The following is a 24,840-nucleotide window of genomic DNA, read 5'->3' as shown; positions in this document are numbered from 1 at the left end:
AGTCAATTTAGCCTTGTCAGAGATTTATTGAATGTGGTATAATTGCAAAGACTGCCAACACAAGAAATTGAATGTGATCCAGAATAGCTGTAGAATCTACAGTATCAGGGAAAGAAAGTAAAGACATGTGGACTGAAAGGATGCAAGGACTAAAATTACAGGGGAAGAGAGCAGAGCAGCCGTATCCCATTCAAAGGTCTTAATGTCTTGCTCTTCCTAGTCAAACTCAACAGCATGATGCACAAAAAGTACAGTACTGATGAACAGACTGCTTAAAGAAGCATCTTAAGAGCTTAAAAATGCTCAAAGATTTCTGTACAGTACCATGGGGAAAGGAAGGTCTTTTGATTTTAATCACACTTTCAAGGGACATCTGCTTCAGTTGTATTTTATGTGCCGACTCAGACCAGATTATTCCCAGATTAGCAGGTATTGAATATGATCAGCAAGACTGCAAGAAAATAACTAGGATCAGATAACTTTAAAGCAAGTAATTAAACCACCTCAATTTATCTTAAGGAGAGCTGAAAGGCATCATGAGCCAAGTGATGTTTCACAGTTACAACACTCACACACATCAGGTATTTAAGAAGTTATTTAAAAAAAGGGTAGAAACATTTCCACCCTTCTGTGTTGGTCAAATTATCCAGACACTTTTAAAATTTCATTTCAAAAAGACCTTGCAGAAAGGTCATCGGTGTACCTTCCTACCCACTGGAACACACACACATTAGAATCATACTTCCATAAAAACCCAGGAAAAAGGATGCTACTCTGATGCAATACTTCTGCTTTAGAAGGAAGCAGTCCTTTACTTATATCCAACCCCAATATACCTTCAAGTATTAGAATATAATAAGAAAAATAATTCCATACATTCTCCCCAACTTACCTAATGTTGTCAATCAGAATCAACATTTCTACTGTGAAAGATGGATATATTATACAGCTGTTTTTGCAATAAATATTGTGTTAATTGTAATAAACATAAAAACGAAGTAGTAGTAAGTCTTCAATAAATGGTAAAAAAACCCCAACAGTATGAAGAAATAAATCACATATTTCAGATAAATCTAGTAGGAATGAATGCCTTAAGTCAGATACCATCTTTACAATGGGCTAGCCATCCTTGAGGCTTGAGAGACTGAGCTAGAATAGTTATTTGGGTTGTGACCTACAACTCTGTTGCTGAGAATGCTGTGCTGCTTGCTAACATCTGCTTCGGGTAATGGGCTGTCATGTCACTACTGCATGTATTTCTTAGCATATATAACCAATTCATCAAGGGGAGTCTACACAAATTACTGTTCGAGTATTTGTGTAACACCAGTAGCTGGTATTTAGGAAAACCCTTGCATATTACCTCAGCCTTGTGAATTTCACTTTGTTCCTGTTTTGATTATTTAAATAATAATATATAATAAATAATGGCCCGTCTTCACGAGTGAAGATCCAGGGAAGGTCTTTACACCTTCCAGCCTGCGCATTGGATTTTTTAGGTGAGACACAGTGTGCGCGGAACTGAGCCCACCCTTTAATCCTAAGGTTCATCTGCCGGGGCCAAGCGAGCTTGGACGGTGGCAGTGAGGTCCTTAGGACGTAGGTGGGTTGCCTTTAAGGGCTAACGAGCTCCACCTGCCCGGGAGTGGCCCTGACCTACTTTTAATAGATGCCTAACTTTCTTATGAAGACCTCACTTGGCATCCATAAGCTTAAATATGCTTGGCATAAACGCATGGAATCTTTGTTCAGGATTTGTACAAGCACTAAACAAGAATGGCAGTGCAGAGAGAGCAGAGAGCACGGGCAGAAGTTTGGTACCTCTATGGCATAAATCAGGTACTCCTGTCAGCTGTCTCCTTTCCTTGCCTTGGCTTTCACTATCTCCCATGCTGTGGCTTTCAAAGTCATACAGAACCAGACTGCAAAGTGAGCAGGAGAGAAAAGAACACAGGAGTAGAAAAATATTTTTCAGTTGAATCAGGTCCTGACCTAGGTCAGTAATATGGCTGCACAAACTGCAGTGCCACTGGAGAGGGAGAGAATGGCAACTCCCTAAACAGCCACCAAAACAATAAAAATAAAGACTTACGCTGAAGGACTTGCTTCGCAGACTCCTTTCAGACCTGTGTTACTTAAATTCTTATTTTGTGTGGGTTTTGTTTCTGCTTTGTTTTGTTTGTTTGAAAGAAAAAGTTAAAACAACCAAAACTCAGCAGCTTGAGAAAGAAGCCATGAAGTTGACAAAAGCTAGGCCACAGTAAGTCACAGGAAGAAAACAGATCATACTGACTAGCTTAAAACAGGTTTTTGACCTGTTTCCTATACTTTTCAAGATAGTATGTATGATTTGAACTCTATCCTATGGAATTTATTAATTTAAATATTTTACCTAGTGACTTTATCTGAAATTATAACAGCTTAATATATGAGATTAAAAAAGTGGTCTCTTTCTTTCAGTAAATACTTAAGTTTGAGCTATCACCAAACAACTCAATTCCTTCATTTTTACAAATGCAATTGCAGAGTAACCCTTACTGCCCTAGGACCCTATCCACTTTCCAATTCACCAAACAATGTAACAACAATATGCTATCATTACAAAAAATAGCATGTGATTTTTGTTCACATGTAATAGCTATTCTATCTTTTACAGCTAGGTTAATCAGAAACTATTCTCCTTAACAAAAACACTGACAACAGGGCATTAAAGTACACCTTCCAATGGCAGCACTACCAGTTAGGACTTGGTTATAACTGTTACAAAAAATTACAAAATGAAATAAATATAAAAGTTTATAACCATCAGAACAATAAACACCAATGGATAGGGCATCCGCAACTTCTCTGGGTTTCCAAATCTTAAAACACAATATATGAGTATACTTTTAAAAAATTCTACCTAAGTATCTGTCATCTACTGCAGATCAATTATTTTAACATAATCAAACATGAGTATTATTTCAGCATTTTCTTTATAAACCAAGTCAACCTCCAGAAAGCTGAAAATGGAACAAATTTGAGAAACAGCCTTGACTTATGTTAAGGTTTCCTCAGATACATCCTCCTCTTTTCCACCTGGAAGTCTTTCCTAAATGTAAGATGAAAACATTTTAATATTTTCAGGTTTCCCTGCACAATTTGTTGCTCTGGTAAGACTATGAGTCTGAGCAACATACCAGGATCCTGAGAAAACACCTGTACAGTGTGTGCAGTGGCTGTGCACTTACAGATCATCTAACACACTTCAGGACCTGCACTGTGTGTTCCTTCCTCCATATTTGTCTTGAAATCCCATGTATAAACACAGGAATTCTGCTTAAGAATGCTTGGAGTCCTCTTCAATACAACAAAAATCTCACTCAAATACTCCTTCACTGCAAAAGATAAAGACCTATCAGAGTTGCATATACTTCTCTTGATGAAGCAAACAAACATGGATTCAAAAGCCCATGGCCTGGAATAATACTAGCTATTTCAAGTATCTGGAGTAGATAGATAAATAATGACACTTGGCTGAGTTACCCTCCACCGCTGCTTGTAGCTGGTCAAGGAAAATCAACTATCTCAACATCTACTTAAAGTTCCTGTAATTCCTTAGCCTTCCACATACATAGTTCAGACCAATTTTTCCATTTAAAAAGTCTCAGAAAGGGTTATATCTTGAGATATTAGAAAATCTACAATATTATAGGCAGTATTTTGCTAGAGGGTAGCTTTATAAGATTTTCCATGAAAAAGCAAGAAATTCTAATATCCAGCATTAAAGATAATTAGGTTTTTAATAGATGATTTTTAAATCAGAATTTCATACTGTACCTACTACCACTGTTGTCAGATTAGTCACTTTAAGGCTTTCTTTTGCCCATACAGTTAGTTTTAAAAGGAATCCCAGACTTCATTCTTTCACTCTATGAGATCAGCCTTAAATTTAATTTTAGAGACTATACAACAAATTCATAGTGGATTCTTGGTGTATTAGTGATGATGAACTTTAAATCTGAACCTAGGATAATTCACAAGGCTACACAAATTGCAGTTGTACATCACCAGACTGCAATAAGTTCCTCTTGCCGTGGTTTTTAACCCTATTTGTAATTATGCTTTTATAAAGAATACATAATGAAAAGGATTTAATAACACAAGAAGTAGCTGCACCTTGAAAGCTTACACAAATGCTATCAGCAGAGATCCTATGGAATATGGAACATGTAATACAGACCAGATATAGCCAAGAGCAATTATCACATGGACGACCCTGTAGAGTTAAATACAACAATGCATAAGAAGAAAATTTACATTTTTATTACTGCATTATGACAATGCTATTCTGTAGAGTGAGGTTTTACAGATTACACAAGTGACCTTCTTGATGAATAATTTAATATTATGGGACCAGAGACATTTTTAACACGATGAAGGTTCCAGGTAACAGAATTTAGGACTTGGGGTTTGGTTTTCTAGTGTTTCCATATAATCTATAACTGAAAGTATACAGTTCTGAAATCATAGTCAAATAGGAATCAGAATAGCAGGTTCTAACAGCATAACCACCTTTCAGTTTTCAAAGGATGACTTTCCAGACAATATGTCAGAGTGCACTCAATAACCAAGCGTTTGGGTGCAGAAGTCCAGTATTCTTGGAACTAGGAATTACTGCTGGGAAAATGTAAATTTCTTTTCTCCTGGAGTGCATCAAGCCATTAATATGAAAAAGAGGTCAAAGTTTCCTAGAACAAAAATACAAATGTCTTATCTAAAAAAAAAAAACCCACCTAGTAAGTGTGTGATTATTCCTTTTAGCATTCCAGTGGAACACCAATAACCAAATTTAAACACAGTCCAACAGCAGGTACAGTACAACAGATACCTAATTAACTGTGTCATGATTTTAACCATGTTCTGTACAAATGCCAACACTGTATATAGGATATAAAATAAAGTAAAACTTTTTTCAACTGGATATGGTAGCATCCACCTAATTTTATAGATCATCTACACTGTCTGTCAGCAGGATACACTGTCTGCAGAAAAACTATAGCTCTTTTCTCTATTTCCACCCTTCCTTGCCTGGATTATGCTTCCTGACATCTCACCAACTTCCTTGTACAGTGCCTGCCAAACAACTAACACACTGCATCTGGAAGAAAGCAACACTAATTCTTTAGAAGTTATCAACTGCACATCAAACATTTACTGGCACAACACAAAAGATCGGGGAAGAGAACAAAGTCATTTTAGAACATTCTCTGCATTTCAGAGCAACAAAACTATCCCAAAGGTGCACATGTGAAAAGGGTATGATCTCACACTGCCCTTTCTTTCAGAGAACATCCAATTTTTTAGAGATGTCCATACTAATCACCTTTTACTGCTCAAATACTATGACCCCTTCCAGATTCTAGGCCTTATCAGTACAGGATTTGCACCTATTGATACACATTAGTTTAGTACATCAACCTCCTTTTACATGTGTCAGTCTGCTTGTTCAGTTCATTACAGTCAACACCAAAGGGAATGGAAGATAATGTATTTCTTCTGCTGTTTTTTTCTTTTTATACTGTATTACACTGGTGAAGAAAATCCTGCAGATCCTTATGATATTTGAAATAACCAGAAATAGTATCTTGACACCTTCCTTAATCAAATTTTGAATGTTCTGTAGCCATCATCATTTCCAGTGAATGATTTTCTTTGTGATGCATATTAATTTACTTTGTGACTATATTAACTTATGCCTGCTACTCCCTTAATCCAGATTCCATTTCAAAACAGTAACTATGACTACCAATAGCTAAAATACAAAATCTATGAACACATGCCCCAGAGGTTCTGAGCCTCATTTGCTTGTGGCTGATGATACGGCACTTAAAGATGTGCCCAGAGAGCAGATGCAAGCAGAGGAGTTGCACAGCTGCATCCTTGTGATGGAGGCTGCACATCATGCTGAGCACAGCTTGCAGAGTCTGGCATCAGTTGTCCCTTGAGACTCCCTGTCAACTGTACCTCATAAAGATCCTGCTTCCATTTGCTTTAAAAAACGAGACAAAGTACTGGTCAACGTTTTGGGTAACAAGAAAATACCTTTGGAAAGGTAATCCTGCAATCAGCTACATTATGATTTTGAGGGTTCTTGTAAGAAATCTTTTGGTACTCACAATTCAGTGAGATAAAACTAATTTCTACACAAGTTGCAGCCACATCAGTGTCAAAGAATGAACCTGCAAATTTAGACAAGAATTCTTAGTTTTATACTAGAAACATTAGAAGTGGGCAGTTTACCCCTTTTCTTTACAGTACTAATTACCCCTTTTGCAAGCTTATAGTCACTTAGCAACCTGGTGGTAACTGCCTTTGTTTCAAGAATATTGATAACTATATTACAAAACTACTGGTTCAGTAAAAATAACATCTTAAAATAAAGGACATGTCAATCAAGTTATTCCTATTCTAGGAAATTCTGTGTACTCTGAGTCAGATTGCTTTGACAGATAAAAGCACATAGTCACGACATAGCTTAACAAAGTCGCATGTGCATATATTATTTTAAGTTTTGAGAATTTGTTGAATATCTATTCTTTCCAATCCTTTAAATATTTGTAATATGCTCAAAATGAAAAAAAACCCCATGCTTTAAAAAAAAAATTCTACAATTAGGAAAATAATTTTAATATCAGCCCTTGAACTTGTCTGAATTGTCTGCTTAGGCAGCACTATAACGCTCAATGAATTTGCATTTCTTTTATTTTATTTTCTATATACATACAGATGTTTGACAAGCTGTGTTATTAACATGTCACACTATCAGAGATAAAGCATTCTACGAGAAAAAAATAAGGTACTATATTACTAAATTTTTATCTGCACTCTTTTGCAAGGAATCCTGTAAGACAACTTATAACAAATAGAGGAACTAGATCAAAGGCTAATTTTAAGACATATGAAGATGTATATGTTGAGATAAATTTGTATTCCTCTCTCCTGTGTTTACTGAAGCCTCAACACATGGACAATGTAGTAGACTATATTTTATATGTATACATGATAGTATTTATGGAAGAAAAAAAAAAAAAGAGGTGAAGAGTCTCTAAATTCTCTCTCCATTGAGATTCATATGCAAAAGAGAATGAAGCTTGAACAACAGTGAAGCCAAAAAACTCTCCTTGAAGGAAGGAGTAATACACTTCAGCAGGTGGAAAGGAAGCCAGAGCACAGGTAGCTAACTAGCAGAGAAGTTTACAGCTGAATCCCAAATACTTAAAAGAATGCGAAACACTTATTTCCAGTGCTCCGTTCCCACAAACGTGTTCTAATGAGCACTCATTCACAGCCAAAAATGCAGATCTACAAGACTGCTCTAGTAATCATTATTTATTTGCTATTCTGTGAGCTTCTTACTCTTTCCAAATAGTTTTAAAACCAAGCTCTATGACCGAAAAAATAAAAAAAAAAAAACTAAAACAAACACAAACAACAAAACCACAAACAAAAACCAAAAAATCAAACCAACCAACCAACCAAAACCACACACAATCCCCCCCCAAAAAAAAACCCACAAAAAACCCCAAAACAATTTCTCTGCCCTTCTGCCATGTGCAGAAGCTTCCTGCGCAGAGCTGACAAGCAACTGCCAGGACTGCTTTAATCAAGTATCAGCTGAATGATACCTTTTGATCTCCCAACAGACAATCATTAACAAAGCATGGAGTTTACAAAACCCAAAAGAAACAAACCATCCAACTGGACAAGCAGACAAAGCATACAGGGAGAATAAGAAATAGGAATTATGCACTCCAAGAGATTCCTCCTGAGCCTGGAATGAAGCCAAGTGATAGGATATCAAATTTTCACAGAAATGGCATAGCGGAAGCCTGGGTTTACAACTGCTGCAGGATTCTAGAAACAAAAGGAAAGGGAATGAGAAAAACAAAGCAAAACAAAAATATGGTCCAAAAGAGCAGATGAGATATTGAGAATTAAAGACCTTGACTGCAAGATGGAAAAGCCAGACAAGTGGACTCCTTAAAGAGAACAAGAAGATAAAAGGGAATAATCACATGAGTTTAACAGACAATCAGCAACATTACTAGTCTGTTTTAGGAACAGAAGAAGTTGGTATAAGTAATGGTTGACAAAAGAGGAACAGTGTTATGTTTTATTTGTTTCAAAAAAGGGTAGATTCTTGCATAGAACTGGACAGCTGGAAACTGAGTTAAGCAGAAATAGCGGCAAGTGGACAATGGCTTGTTACTAGTGAATATTCACATTCAGGAAGGAAGTGCGCAAAATTAAAACAAGAATTAACTTCAAGTGAAGCAACTATGTTTGTGACTGAAATTTCTCCAAGAAGCAATACCAATGTATGAATAACACAATTCATTAACTATAAAGAAAAAGTAATATTTTAAAAATAGAAGTTATAAACAGAAACCTTGCAAAGTAAAACTTCCACAAATCAGAAGATTAAAAGAAGCTGTCCACAACAGATTTGCTTTAAAATAGGAGCTACTTACAGAAAGAGGGAACTTCAAACTTTTTTCCCATTGTGTAAAGACATTTTAAATATTCAAAAATGGTAAAGCCACCACAACACCAAGTTGATTCCCCAAAATCACGCAGGTGGTTTTTAAAGAGAAAAAAGAGCAAATGGAAAGAATGAATATTTGAACAGGTCCACAGTGAAGCAGAGGTGAGAACAGTCTTTATGAAACCCCTTAAAAAAATTACCAAGACTGAGTTGAAACAGCATGAAAACCTAGTTATGGATAAACACAGTAAAAAAAGTACAGCTGTAGAAAGTCACAAATACAAGTAATTCTTAGGAGATTTTCTTCACATCACTAAATTTTGAGTACACAGTAGTAGTATACCTCTGGTCATTCAAGTCTTTGAGACTGTGCTACTTATCTAAATGAATGGTTAAAACTATTCTTGACAAGATTTCTACCATTGAGGTTGCTGCTCTTAATCCTTCCAGCAGACTGCCTGAAAGACACCAGTACCTCACTACACACTACATTTTTAAAATATATTATTTAACAAGTAAAGGTTGGACTAGGTGATCTGTCAAGGCCCCTTCCAACCTGGGTTGTTCTGTCATTCTCTGATTAGCGTAACACAAGGACTGAAAGATGAGTAAACAAAGGAAATTTTTGTCATATTTAAAAGGCTGTTAGAGCCTTTAATAAAATGTTATTTCTCATCACCTGGATCACAAACCTCCACAGCCACAAGAAGTTAGTGATTAAGTGCTTTAGTCCTCACAGTATGTCAGTATAGACTGAAAGTCCTATCTTGCAAAATAGCAAGATCATGCTCCAATACATCACTGGAGTCAAGAGAAGTATGTAGTTCTACCAGCTTGTGTAGCTGCAGGCGTTGATTCTTGCCATTCTGCTCTTCCCCTCCTGACCCTTCTCCCCGGCCAGAACAAAAGCTATTTGACCTGAGCACAAAAATGTTTTATTATGCTATATCAGGTTTTAGCTAGAACACAAACAAACCTCACCTTTGGTTAAAAATAATACAAACCCAGATCAGTCACAGAACACTTCCCTTGATGTGTTCAAGAAACAACGGGACATGACATTTAGTGCTATGGTTTAGCTGACAAGGATCTTAAAAAGTTTTTTCCAACCTAAATGATTACGTGATTCAATACTTCAAGGTAACACATCCAAAGGTAAACTTGCTTACTTTTTTTTATCTCTGGGGGCAAGGAAGAAACAGGTGACAAGAGGATTTTTAATCTTAAAACTACAAAAAAAAAACCCACTAACAAAAAAAAAACCTAATTAAAAAAAATATTTGGGACTCCAAACAAAGAAAACATTAATATTTCATGGCTTTATCAGTCAAGTGGTTTTCAGTTTAGAATCTTTCTAATGCCATTGTACAAACACTCCCTTTTTCCAGTTCCTAACAAATTTCAAAGCATCTCTCCAAGTCCTTTCCAATTTTGTGTTCCCTTAGTTAAGGACAACTTCTGTTCTTTTGCTTCCCAACTACTTTTCATTACAGACTGAACCCTGGGCAAACAACCAGCACTCCCTCAGACAGTACAGCTGAAGGATGGTTTGCATGTATTGGTATGCTAAACTTATGTGGGCTAAACCTAAAAAAAACTATTCTTAAAAGAAACCATAATATGTGAGTACAAAACAAACGCAAAATAAATCATTCCAGAACTTTTAGAAGTGTTCTCTACCTAGCTGTTTTCCCTTTTTAAGTAAATTCAATAAATTTCAGCTGTCTAAAATCTTGTCATTATTTTAGAGAACTTTAGATATTCCCAGACACTTGAACTGTCAAGTTTTCTTTAGGAATATGTCATTAATGTGAGTAAACAAATATAATAACTGGAGGTTGAAAGCTTTTGTTTATTTCAGCTTCCAATTTTCACCTCACTCAGAAAAAGTATATTTTGTGTAAATGCTTTAAATACGCTTTGTAAACACTTCTATTGCTACAAATAAAAGGATATTCTTTTAACAATTCTTCTCTCTTCCAAGTCATTGATTGACTCACAGAAAACCACTACTGTGTTCCACAGAGGGACACAAGACAGAGATTTAGGAAAACTAACACAGCAGGGGCTGGTATCATATTTGTCCATGAAAAGCATTTACTAGTTATTTCATCCAGCAAGAAGTTTATGTTGCAGCTTCCCTTCCAGCTGAGCCTGTGCTCTGCGGGCATGTCCAAGGAGACAAATATGAAAGGAGAACTAGACGCTTAATTTTCCAGTAACTGTTTAAATTAGAGGCTAAAACTGCCTAAAGAATTTCACTGCCTAAAGAATACGTTCCACAGTATTATAAAGTTATCTCAGACCCAGACCCTAAAAATTTTACCTAAATGAAGTTTTCCTTAAAACACTAATGTTGGAGAATTGGTGTGGTTTTAACTTGGTCATTCCCTGAGGCTACTGAAAGTTGCTGTGTGCTGCTGAGCTCTAACAGAACAGAAGAGCAGCTCACAGGGTGTGTCAGACTTTCTCTATGAAGTTATTCCAACTAAACAGTTACTAGAGATTGTTTTAACTTGGACAAATGTGTAGGCTCCTCCCTGATACAAGGCCAACAAAACTTTGCATAGTTTATATTCTCTCAGCCTCCCCACCCTTCATATGTTGTTTTTTCCTTCTTGTTAGGATATGCATTATCAGGGCACAAAAGCCAAGTTACGTAAAAATCTCAAGGCAAATAGACTGGAGAAAAAACAATGCCTGCTGTAAACGCAGAGCAATTGTTTACTGAAGCACATATACATGCCTACAGGAGATCATGAGCTTCTTTTTATTGCTACAGTCTGAAATCTTCGGATATTATACCAGTGAAGGAAGATTGGACAGAATTAGTTCATTAATTAATTCCCTCCCTACTGTGTTTTATAGGTATGTCTTGCTACTTAATCAGTGTCTGAGCTCCTGTGGTAGTTTGGATAATCTGAGGGATAAAGACAAAACACACCAGAAGAATCAAGCATCCGTTCTGACCTGTTCTTTTCCTATTTAACTTGCTTTAAAAGGATTTTTTACAGATTGCAGTTCCAAACAAAAAATATTTAGAGATCAGGACTGTATTATTCATCTTTTTCTTTGTCAAGGCAACAATATAACCTACCTAATGATAGACAAGCTTGATGTAGTATTCTAATTGGTTTAGCAATTCCTTTGTTAAGTACTTCTTATGTGCTGCTGTGCACTGGAAATCATTTGATAGTACAGTCTTTAAAGGTCAGATGTATGGTGAAAACTTACAGGATTTGACTCATACAGCTTGGAGTACTACAAAAGGATAAGATTTTAATCTGATGTTTATCTACTAAAAGAGTCTGTAATACAGTAAGCACTGGTCAGAGAGAAACAGAACTCCTGATTTTCTTCACAAGATGATATTGCTTCTAAGAGCAGATCTAAACAGCAATCGACAGAAATACTTTCTGAAATACAATGGCAAGGGAACAATCCAGATGTTTTCTGCCCAGTATGATTCAAGTTCAACAATCCATATTGCAGTGAGTCAGGGTATTACGCATACTACACTCCAGCATCATGAAAACTAAGAAAACTGTTCAAAATGAATCCTAGCTTCAGAGAAAAATGCACTGGTTTTAACTGTTATGGTTAAACAAGAATAGCTTCTGCCAAAGCTAGCAATTAGGGGATACTCACACAGGTCTTACATGCATGGTTGCTGTACTTCAACTTGAAGGAAGAGCTATCATGCAAATTTGTTATGTACAGCCTTACTTCTAGCTCTGCATTTTTATCACAAGATAGCAACAAACACTGCCAAAAGCCTCACTTGGAAAAAGAATGAACAAACCCTTTCCAAAGACACCATGACATTCAAACACTTCAACCTGGCATTAAACTTGATGCAAGCATCTGCCATGTTCTGGGCAAAATGTGGCACTGAAATACACTGTACTCACTGATGTAAGGTACTCTTTAAGAACACAAACCTACCCAGCACAAGTAATTACAAATTGAAAAAGCTCTCCAGAGCCCCCATCCTCTTCTGTACCTGGAGATAGGAAAGGGAGTCTTCAACATAACTACTTTATGTAAGCCTTCACAGTAATTTTTGCATACTTCCATGTAAAAAGGCTACAAAGTCCAACCTCATCAAGCTTTCTTTATGATGAATGGGGCAACTAACAGCTCCCACTGTAGAACTTCCAATGCACAGCTTCACAATCAACTTGTTCATGCATAAAAACTTACTGCATCAAAACAGGCTTTGTATTTATAAATATTAAACCTATTACTTTTAACTACTGCAAATTTACATCTTACTAAATAAACAGATCTGATACCTCACTTTTCCCATCAAGTTTTCTACAGTTTTGTTTTGCTCCCATTTTTTCCTTTTTAATTTCTCCAAGATGATCTCATTTGAGATATGGGAAACTTTTCTAAGGAGTTCTTATGTGGTGGAGGGAAAAGCAATTCCAAAAGATCAAGTCTGAATAAAACTGAAGGCAACATTAATAACAAAAGTTCTTTGGATTGACACATCATTTTAATAAAACTCAAAGTGATCACAGAGTCACAGAATCATTTAGGTTGGAAAAGACCTGAGATCATTGAGTCCAATCTTTGACCAAACACCACCTTGTCAACTAAACCATAGCACCAAGTGCCACATCCAGTTTTTTCTTGAACACCACCAGGGATGGTGACTCCAGCACCAACCGGGGCAGCCCATTCCAACGTTTAACAACCTCTTCTGTGAAGAAATTCCTCCTGATGTCCAGTCCGAAGCTCCCCTGGCATAGTTATGTTCTCTTGTCCCGTTGCTAGTTGCCTGGGAGAAGAGGTCAACACCCACTTCGTTACAACCTCCATTCAGGTAGTTGTAGAGAGCAACATCACTCCTGAGTCTCCTTCTCTCCAGGCTAAACAACCCCATCTCTCTCATCTACTCCTCAGAGCACTTACTCTCTAGACCCTTCACCAACTTTGTTGCCCTTTTCTGAACACACTTCAGCACCGCCATGTCTTCCTTGTAGTGAGGGGCTCAGAACTAGAAGGAGGACTCATGGTGTGGCCTCACCAGTGTCGAGTACAGGGGGACAATCACTTCCCTGGTCCTGCTGGCCACACTATTGCTGATACAAGCCAGGATGCCACTGGCCTTTTTGGCCACCTGGTCACACTGCTGGCTCACGTTTAGCCAGCTGTCAATCAACACCTCCAGATCCTTTCCCCCTGGGCAATTTTCCAGCCACTCTTCCCCCAGCCTGTAGGAGGGCACAGGGTTGTTGTGACCCAAGTGCATAACCCAGCACTTGGCCTGGCTGAGCCTCATACCATTGGCCTCAATCAGTTGATCCAGCCTGTCCAGGTCCCTCTGCAGAGCCTTCCTACCCTCCAGTAAATCAGTACTACTGCCCAACTTAGTGATGTCTGTGCACTTACTAAGGATGCACTCGATCCCCTCATTCAGAACGTTATAAATAAAGATATTAATCAGGACTGGATCCAATACTGAGCACCCCAGGGAACTCCACTGATGCACAATAGACTATTAAGCTTTAACAACCTGCTACAATTTTATTCTGAAGAGAAAAAAAAAAGAGCTGAACAACAGACACATAACTGCACACCTTCAGCTTGCAATTCTTATGCTATTTCCTGCATGTAAATTAGATCAAGTACTGTATTGGGAAGATGCAGAGGAGCACACATACATTCTTTCTCCACCTTAAGAAGAAGAAAAAAACCCAAACAAAACCCAAACACACTAATCTTAGACTAATGCTTTCAAATGTGTAATTCTGCAGCTTTGCTGTAGCAAGATGCCCTCCTAAACAAGATTCTTGTGAGAAAGACTGGTTACATTAAGTTGGACAACTCAGTCAGGAGGAATCAGACCATCAAGACATATTAAGGGTATTATTCTGGACACGATCAATAAATGCAAGCTACCCTCCAATCCAGTTCATCACTTGCCCTATTCTACTTCAATAAATAGAGAAAAATCAATAATGAAGAACAGAAGTTTAATCTGGCTTCTACTCAAGAGCCACCAATTTTGTTTTTCAAAGACCTTTAACATGACTTCAGATTTTTAAATTTTTCCTACATAATGGCAATTATTATCATTACAAGCAAGTGATATTTGGCCTTCTAAAACTTCTTGTGGGAACCACAGAGTTAAAATATCAGAAATACCTAACAAAGACAAAGCACGTTCTGACAAAGATAGGAAAAGAGGCCTGGTTAAGAAGTGTATTCAGTATCACAATCATTTATTAGACATAGATGAAGGCAATTATATTTTGAAAATTTAATATGAGTACTGCACACAAAATGATCATCCTAGCAAATTCACTGAGCTGTGATGCACCAGAGAGGCTGGTGAGACAAGTATTACCTTTGTCTGTGCTGCCAGTCTTCCAAGCTGCCACATGGGATATGCCTGAGCCCAACCAGTTACATTCAGCATTACTGGAAACAATATCTACAGCCCTGGGGGGAGCAGCTAAGAGTAGATGGAAGCTATATACGTTTGTGTACATTTAATATATATTTCTTTAGACACATGGAGTACACTACGTGAATGTAACCATGTTATTATGCAACAATTCAAAAAACAGCAGTGCTCTCCTTTATCCAACTTAGGGACAGTTTGGAACAGTGAATATAGGTCATTGAGCACACAGCAAGAGAAGCTGGACATTCATTTGCCCTACAGATACCCTAACAATTAAATCTTCACCTTAAAGAAGACATGACCAAGATGAGACAGTGAGGAAAGAGAAGTTTGTTTGGCTTTTTTTTTTAGCTCCCTGTTCTGGAAAAAAAAAAAAAAATATTTGAATTTTCACCGCAAAACAATACAAAGCTTGTTGCTTCAAACAAAATGCAAAAACCCCAGCTAACCCAAAGCAACCCACATGCAAGACTAGAGGCTCCTATTAAAGAAGATAATGTCCAAAATGTCTTTTATTTTTTATTTCCCATAGAACAAAAAAAACCTCAAGGTCGTAACAGGCCTTAGTTCACTCCACAGAAAGGCTGATGATAATACTATGCCTCTGTATAGATAAATTTTTATTTCCTTAATTTTAAAACAATAAAATTTATATAATTTTAAAAATTTTAACCAAAACCTTTTAATTAATTTTTAGGTAGCTATTTCAAAAGGGGATGTAAAGGTAGAGGAAGAATCACAGAACTCGTCCCAGCTCCTGTGAGGGTTAATCAAGGTTCAGAGAAACCCTGGTAAAGACAAGGTAGGGGTGATCAAGAGTCCTAATGCTTTTAGAAAGGATTTTAACTCCACTCAGGTTGACTTCCAAAGCGATGCTAATAAGGAGAAAATTGTACCCACCCATGAAAGGTCATAATCATTCTTGCGTATTTGATGTTGTAAACACACTTTCCAACTGAGAATTGACATTATGAAGAAATTGCCTTTATAGTAATCCTTACAATCAGTAAGCATGGTGGGTTTTTTGCACAGCATTTAATAAAATTTTTGAATTTGATACCACTACTGGAAATAACTTCGCTAGCTACAAATATGAGCACCAGTCTAAAACATACCCAGTGGTAAAGAAAATAGAGTAATCTGCCCCATACAGAACCCCAAGAAGGCATTATCTCATTAAGTAGAACAGATAAGCCCTGGAATGATCAAATAATTTTTTTTTAAATTAATGGAGCAAAGCCAAGAAGAAAGTGGAATGAGGCTATTCCACCATCCAAACATTGAAAAGTTTCAAGGTAAAAAGCATACCAGATGAGTAAAGCTGATTTTTCAAGACTGCACCATGGGTAGAAGGACAGAGTATTCAAATGTCTTCTATGAGTTTCAATTATCAACTAAGTTTTATACAGACAGTTCACAACCACAAAATTGTTTCACAGTTTTTTAAATTGAAAAATACCAAGAAATGAAAATGGACATGTGGACATGATGCAGCATATATGAAACAGCATATGAAGGTCATATACACAATATTTGTGTATATTTACTTACTTACTGGTGGTAAAACAATTACTGTATGAAGACTGAATAAAAATAAAATAATTTAGTATGATTACACTTTACACAGGTATACACCAACACAGAATGTAAGCATATCAAAAGGCACCCAGAAGTAGAATGGGGGGAAAAATAACAGGAGTTTATTCCTAAGAAAATAGTAAAATTATTGATATTTCTCCTCTCTGTGTTGAAGCAAGTCTAGAAAAAAATTAACCTATGTAATACTGTATTTTTAAAAAAATTAAATATGTGTATATATATATATATACACACACAAGTAAACTCAAGTGATCTCTCAGAGCATCTTGTTATCCTAAAGGCAAAACCAGTCACCTTAAATGGCATTCCTGGCATGCTTCCATAGCTTCTTTCCAAATGGCAAACTATATAACTTCTTATAGCTAGTTATTGCAATGACTTGCTATTCTTATTATTTAAAAAAGGTTCTCCTCCTAGCATCTTCATCACTGTACTTTATTTTTCACAATTGTAATCCTAGTTGTAATGGCTTCACGGGAATAAAAGTCAACCGAAGCTGTTTGTGTTTCTCATGTCTAGACATTCTAGAGCACACATCTGCATGAGACCAGCTGCATGAGCAATGGTAAAAAACTTCAGTGAGCACTTGCAAGGCAGTCAGAGGCATCAGTCCATGGAAATCCAGGAATAAACAAACAGAAGTTGCCATTAGACTGGAACTACAGAATGTTACATCAGTGTAACTCCACTCACTACCAAATTGTATGACTTTGACTTAGTCAACATGAATGAAAAATTTGCACAGTATCTGTGCAAGTTTTATCCCTGAGTAACTTGAAGCAAAAGCAGACAATGACTCTGCACAACCAGAAGGTTTTAGGGATCACTAGCCAACTGAAGAAAATCTCCAACATATCTTAACTTTGACATTAATAAAGCTAATAAAGAAGGATAAGAATTTTTTTTTTCTACATTTTCTGCATTGTAGAGTCCTCTCCCTTGAATTCTGGAATAGTTTCTCTGCTGGACATCAGGAAGTTTTATCAGGTATTTTCAGTTAAAATGCTAAGTGTTAGGCAGAGAATTGGTGATGGTAGCCACACTTTTTATACCAATGGTTAACATTCAAGGAACTCATCCAAGATATAGGAATACTTAACATTTGTCTTCCAAGGGACAGAATATGAGCCTTTATGTTAAAGCCAACATCTGCAATAGGCAGTATTAAGTATACGTACCAGAAGTTTTTTGCTGTGACTGAACATCCCAATCTAGTCCTAGATGTTAAGCTTGCAGTGCCAATTTGGGTGTGTGGGGCCAGGGAAAGCAGCACAACTGGTCTGCAGCTGCCTTCAAGTGGCTGATCAGGTTGCAGAAGACTAGACCACCCTTCAGTATGTGTGTTCTTCTGGGCTGATCGAATCTCTCATGTCAATCATGTCCTATTTTGCATAAATAATTAAATATTCAATGAAGACTCTCACATCTAGGCGGGTCAGCTGAAGGTGAGTATCATGAACGCTGAAGTATCATTCTCACTCCTTAATACAGCATTTACACAGAGGAAAAATACCATCGTCACCCACTATCCCCTCCCCAAAAAATACTGAGTAATACATTAATACACCCTATGGGCAGACAAATACAACATTCTCCATGAAAGTAGGTGGAAAATGAAATTTACTATGGTTTCTCATGTCCTGAACAGGAAACATGAGAATTGTCTGCATTACAAGCTCCCGAAAATTGGATGTTTTCTTCAAGAAGAAAATACAGAAAATAAATTGGTAGATTGTCACCTCATTATAGTAGCAGAACTCAAATAGAAAATAAGAGCACACTAGGAGAAAACTGAATTCCTTTGATATCAAGTTCCTTCTCACTACTTTCCAATTTTCGGTTCAGCCACCATGCTGAAAATTCAATTGCACTTAACCTGTCCTTGAATTCACCATGAAATTACAGCCAATTTCTGGTAGCCACATCAAGTGACCTTAAAAGGAGCAAGAGATATAGGTCATTCCTGGGTAACATTCTATTCCACGAACAGCCAGTACAGGAGGAACAATAAATTTGTAATTGGAAAAACAACTTCATGGTACCATGGACTCTACAGCCAAAAAAAAAAAATCAAGAGTACAAAAGCTCATGTTGGAAGTGTAACTGAGTAGTGTGGTAAGATATCAGCTGTAAGTGCATAAATGAGGATAGTCACAGAACTATTTAAGCTCATAAACCAAGTCTCTGTCTCTCTGTAAAAACAGAAGTGTGGGGAAATCAAACCAAACCACAAAGGTTTATCATGGTAAATGCAAACAGCTTTCTAAGTTATTGACTATCTTTTGAACAAGTCTGTGATACAGTCAATAAAGTTAACTTTTAAAGACAGCAAAGCCCCCAACACACTCTCCCCAGCATGTGCATCTTATTTTTGTGTATTATTTCTTATGATTTCTTGGCATTTCCTTTTGGCTTTTCTGCCACCATCCTTGACAGATTGTACTTCTGCATAAAAGCCACTCAAAAAAACCCTGAACTGACAATAGGCTAAATGAATTTGGAGACGGTAAAGAAAGAACACTATTAAAGTCATAATAGTGGGGAAAAGAGGGGAATAGTTTCACTTCCAGCTTTAAAGAACTTGAGCTTTATGCTCTAATCCCAAGCATTTCAGTAGGACTACAAAGATTGGTGCAACCTTATCTTACAGTTCTATGACACACAGGAATTCAAGATCTAGAGGAACCATCTGGTTCGCTCAGTTCACTGCAAATGCAACAGATATTTAACCCTGAAAGGTCAATACCACATCCATGTGTACAAACTGGAACACTTCCAATGCACTACAATATAAAAAACCCTTTTAAATAATAGAAGTTACTTAAAAAATGTAATGCTAGGGTATCAAAGGAAATAACACAGAACTGTGCACAAGCAAGTAGGCCAACGGCCTATATTTCCCAAGTGACCTTTTAAGTATTTTATACTTAACTCAGAATTCTAAATAAGGCTAGGAACTATTTTAAACAATTATGTTTCAATTATATAAGACAATGATGACAAAATTAAAACTTAGATCTGATCCAATAACTATCACTAGGTCTGCTAGTGTGGAGGAGGTGATAAATACCCACTTTCAGCTTTGAATTTCTTGTCTTTTCTCTGTGTTAAGTCTTCTGCATTAAAAAAAAAAAAATCCTAGTTTTCGTTTTCTCTGTTCCGCCTACAGCCACCCCACCTCTGTTTCCCATCTGTCTACTCATTTCTTGCTGTTCTTCAACTAAATAACTTCCCAAAGATCTGTCTTGGCTCTGTTTGCCTGTTTAACTTGGCCAGCCCCTCCACTACAGCAGGCTAGAAGGCTGCAGGTAACCCAGCTGCTTCGTTTCCACCAGTCTGTCAAGCAGGTTTGTTATAGCTTTCTTAACTTTATGTGTCTCCACTTTGAGATTACAAGCTTTAGGTATACCACTTTGGAGCATTAATGAATATTTCTTTCTAACCAATTCAGTATTTAATAAAGTAAAAGTAAAGTAAAGTAAAAAAAATACAGTACATACTTCAAATACCAATTTTAAGGAAGAATCTGCCTTATTCTTCCATCTTGCTCTGTTCAGTATTTGATGCTTTTAGTGCTTCACTATCCTATTTCTGAGGCTTAAGGGCTGCTCAGCACCTCTATCCATGCTTACAAAAATGCAAATAAACAACAATTATGATAGCATGTATTTTCAATTCAACACTGAAAACACTGAATTTTGATTACAACAATTCATACAATTTTTCAGTTACAAACTGAGCAGTAAGTAAAAGTAGCTATCACAATGGCTGATGTTTTATTTCCTGTATCATGCTTTGAATAAAATTACAACTAGACAAGATATTTTATATCCTCGAATATTTATATCCCTTAAGGAGCCAGTTTCTACATGTATTCTTTCAACCTAGAAATTCAGTTCTAAAGAGTAAATTATCAAACCCCGTTTAGCAAAGGCCAAATTGAATTAGTCCAAGGAAACTACGAACACAGAGATATTCCAGTCACTATGTTTACCTAATACATAGCAAACCTGGAAAAAATGGGACAAGAGTCAAAGGCCAATAAAGGTGTTTCCATGAAAGATGTTGCAACACTCGGCATTAAAGTATGAGTTTCTTGAAATGTAAACACAAATCCAGAGCTAGCCACCATTGTGTCTGCTTCATTGTACTGAATCACATCAAAAAAGGAAGGTCATCAAACATATTCTGTTATCCCAAGATAGACTGCTTGGGGCAAAACTGTCACACCCACATTAACTTACTCTAACTGAAGTGAACCTTCTTCTTCATCTCTAACATAACTTCTTGCTTCACAGCCATCAGGAATAGCAAAAAATCAGTTTATCCTTGTCACAGTTTCTTTTAAACACAGTAGCAGAAACAGTTGCTCCCTAATGTTTGGTTCTGTGCCTTTGATGATTCCCAAGTAAATAACTAATCGCACTTGACCCTATTGAATTGCATCATCTTTCTAAACAGACTGTTTGGAATTCTGGCACCAAACACAAACATAGCCAGGCAGTTCTCTCCCTAGTCACTTGGTTGCCTACTGAAATTACCACTCATACTGTACTTTTCATAATATAATCTATAAACATAAACAAAAAACCTGGTCTCAGATCCATGAAAAACCCCACTAACAGTGAGCCACATGTGAGGGTTCTTGCAATACCACTATGAAGCTTTTCAGTGCCTGCCACACAGTAGTTTTATTTAGATCCTGAATGCTTCTCTTTATCATCAGTGACAAACTCTGCTCAAGTCAGGACATTTGCTGTTTCTTCCTTACTCATAATACGCTATCCTGCTGCAGAAAAACAATAGATGCATTCAAGATCATTCAATGTCTTAAAATCCATGATAGCTACTACACATCAATATGGGGTGCAGGAGATGGAGAAGGGCTAAATTCTCCAGAACGGAAATTAAAAACAACCAAACAAAAACCAACAAAACCCAAAACAAACAAAAACCACAAACAAAAACCAAAACAACCCCCCCACACACACACATACACCCCATCTATTGAATAGAGGTAGACTAGTGAAAATTATAAGCACACATCACATCTCTAACCTTCAACCATGAACAAGGGTATCAAACACCTGTGTATTCCAAAACTTACTGCACAAATCCAGAACATGATTTAATGGAAGACAACTTAGAAAAAAAAATTGGACTGACATTTAAAAAATTGAATTTTGAAAGGAAGAAGTGAGTTTTGCTTCAAAAGGTTAGTGATTTGAACATTTCTTTAAGAGACAGGAGACCTAGATTGAGTTTTCGCTACAACTTGAGAGGATTGAAACCTGCAATCCTTACATCCAACAGAGTACCTCAACCACAAGTCTAGGGAATAGCCTAAGTGAATCAATTTTCAAACCCTTCCTTGAACCTCTGTATGTGGGAAGAATGGCTGAGGTCACTTGGTTTGTTCAGCCTAAAAAATAGGACACTCAGGGGAGACCTCATTGTGGTCCACGGCTTCCTCATGAGGTGAAGCAAAGGGTCATGCACTGATCTCTTCTCTCTGGTGACCACTGACAGGACCCAAGGGAATGGTGTCAAATTGTGTTAGGGAAGGTTTAAGTTGGATATCAGGAGGAGGTTTTTTACTCAGAAGGTGTTAAAGCCCTGGAACAGGCCCCCAGGAGAACTGGTCACAGCACCAAAACTGCCAGAGTTCAAGAAGCATTAGGAAATGCTATCAGACTGTGCCATTTTTGGGGTAACCCTGTGCAGGGCCAGGGGTTGGATTCAATGATCCCTGTGACTCTTTTCCAACTCAGGATATTCTATGATCCTATGACGACAAGCAGAACACTCAGCTGAATATGAAAAGTCTTCTGTTTTGTGTCACTGACCTCAATATGTACTTGCATATTCTCTGCAGCTTGTATTTTAACATAAGCATTTGCATATATGCAGACAAATAACATCTCATTCGATAAATGTACATTTTGTGAGCAGTGTGTGATGTGTTAGTCATAGGGTCACTGGGGTTTACTTCCTATGCTTTGAAAGTTTTAACATAGTTTAAAAAAATAAAATTTTAAAGAGTCTATGAAGCACTATCCTTCATTTAGTCCAAAAATAATTGCAGTCTTCTGAGATTCATAGAGCGCTTCTTCCTCTGACCACTAGTTGTACTTCCAGCAAGATGCACACACTCAAAGGGAGCAACTGACATGCCTAAAATCCTAAGTAACTAAATCACCATAGAATACCAAAGGTATTCACACATGCTCAGTTGTCAGACATTGAAACATGGCATATAAAAAACTGTATGCCATTTTAATATCCTGAAAAGTTCATCCTTCTAAGAAATATCTTAATTTCAATATGGAAAGACTGTTACCAAATACTCTATTTGTTCATGCTTTGCAGCTATGCTGTGAGAGAACACTTAGTCTTTTTTTAAACAATGAAACCACCTGTTCAATTTATTATACTGTATAAATATTAATAGCCTTGAGCATGTGGTTCTGCAAAATGAAAGCTATAAGTGCTATAATTCTCTGATTACATTTATTAAGATTTGAATCACCCAGTTCTTTATAGCTACAGATGACATCCAATCCATTAAACTAAGATAAGCCTAAACAGATCACTAGATACCCAAGTCATTAATCTTACCTGACAGGCAGATGTATGTTAAATATTCACCCTGACCCCCAGTAGCTAGGAAAGGAATCTTTTTTTTTGTCCTTCTTTTCACTTGAACGGCTCCCAGCATCCTTTCATCATGAGGGGCAAAAATTTCTTTGCTGATTGCAGATTTGGCATTCATTGTAGATCACAGGTATAGCAGACTGCTGCTCTAAAATAAAACCATAGACATAAAACAATATTAGAAACTCTGAAGTATGTGAAAGTCCAGTTAACTTACATGAGCATTAAAAGCCCTGAGTTTCAAATAAAGGTTTTAATGATTCAAAGAATTTAGAAGGTCATTTCACATTCTTAGAGGCAGAATTTTCAAATTATTCAAGCATCTTCACTGAAGTTGCTCTCCACATTTAAGTTTACTTAAACTAACTAGGCTTATTTTGGGCAGAAGCCATTCACACTAGAACTACGATTCGTTGCAAAATCTTCTCAGAGAAACACCCTGCAACTTCATGCAGCATAAAAGTTTCGTTAATTCCCCCTCTGACAACTGGAGAAAAATTCAGATTATGTCCCACACAGAGAGGGAAAACACTGCAAGGGCATAGGGAAGGAGCGCTGTGGTTGTGCTGGCAGACAAGTCACATTCACAGAAGCTATAGAAAACTTCAGATATGGTAAGACTGTTCCAGATATGGTAAGACTGTTCCAAGCACTGCTCTTGGTGACAGTACTTGACTGTACAGTACACAGCTCTGGCACCTCTTGCTTTGGCACCTCTTGCTAAAACACCTCATCCCCTCAATTCCTCTGTAATTACAAACTGGGCACCTGCACAGGAAACAATGTCAGAGAAACCATCAGGGTTAAGGCACACAAAACCACACCTCTACTTTTCTGCTAAGTTATCTTGACCCAGGTCAATTCCTCAGTGTGTTTCATAAGGAAACAACACAGTCAACTTAGGAGAGACACTTGGAGAGAAAAAAATTACTGTAGAGAACAGGGAGGGAAGGAGGAGGGAAGCTGCTTATTCATGTGCGTCCCGCAAAATAAAGTTCAATCTGACCACAGCTAAAAGAGAGAAAACTGAGAGGGCATATTAATAGGTTCTTTGTGTAAATAGCACCACAGCTGTAACTCCAGTTAGTTCTGCATTGAAATATTACACTACGTACACAGGCCACACTCATGGAAATCGTTAAATGCCACCTTTATTGTTCAAATATAATGACACTCCAATACATATACATTAAATTCTACATTTCTGTATTAAAGGCTTTCAAGCCAAGATATCTTTTCAACATCCTTTGCTTTCTTAGTATGAGTAAGATCATCTTAAGGTCTGAACTACTGAATCCAGTAATTCGGCCTGTGAGATTATTTGATATTTGCCACAATTTTAAATAAACATAAATAAATTGCAGACAAATTAGATTATGAAATCAAGAGAGTCACGGATTTATTATTTTTATTGTGCATACTACCAGAAAAGTACTTAACACTTTCAGTCTCAACATTTTGTTGTCACTATTTATGATATTCACTTATTTTTTAAAAAATGGGATGGGGGGGGGAAAGCTATATTCATTGATATGTGACACAACACAACTTAATTAAAACCAAATTCACCACCTACTAATTTTGGGAAACAGTACCTGAGCCAAAATAATCTGTAACAGTATACCTCAGTTATCTACCAAAG

General features: G+C 37.0%; 1 protein-coding gene across 3 annotated transcripts in view; it reads right to left on the bottom strand.

Moving 5' to 3' along the window:
* Nucleotides 1-24,840, bottom strand: part of STXBP6 (syntaxin binding protein 6) — a 117,458-nt gene that overhangs the window by 55,882 nt on the left and 36,736 nt on the right. The window contains exon 2 of one of the 3 annotated variants that reach the window (XM_050334914.1): nucleotides 23,163-23,346. In XM_050334914.1, coding sequence (XP_050190871.1) covers nucleotides 23,163-23,316 — 154 coding nt within the window. In that variant the 5' untranslated portion in view covers nucleotides 23,317-23,346. Of the gene's footprint in view, nucleotides 1-23,162; nucleotides 23,347-24,840 lie in introns of those variants that run through there. The other 2 variants (XM_050334915.1, XM_050334916.1) reach the window with 2 other exon arrangements.

The sequence above is a fragment of the Myiozetetes cayanensis genome, unplaced genomic scaffold, assembly GCF_022539395.1.
Source record: "Myiozetetes cayanensis isolate MyiCay16 unplaced genomic scaffold, myiCay2020 scf6-25, whole genome shotgun sequence".
Taxonomy (NCBI): Eukaryota; Metazoa; Chordata; class Aves; order Passeriformes; family Tyrannidae; genus Myiozetetes; species Myiozetetes cayanensis.
This window is presented reverse-complemented; position numbering and strand designations above follow the sequence as displayed.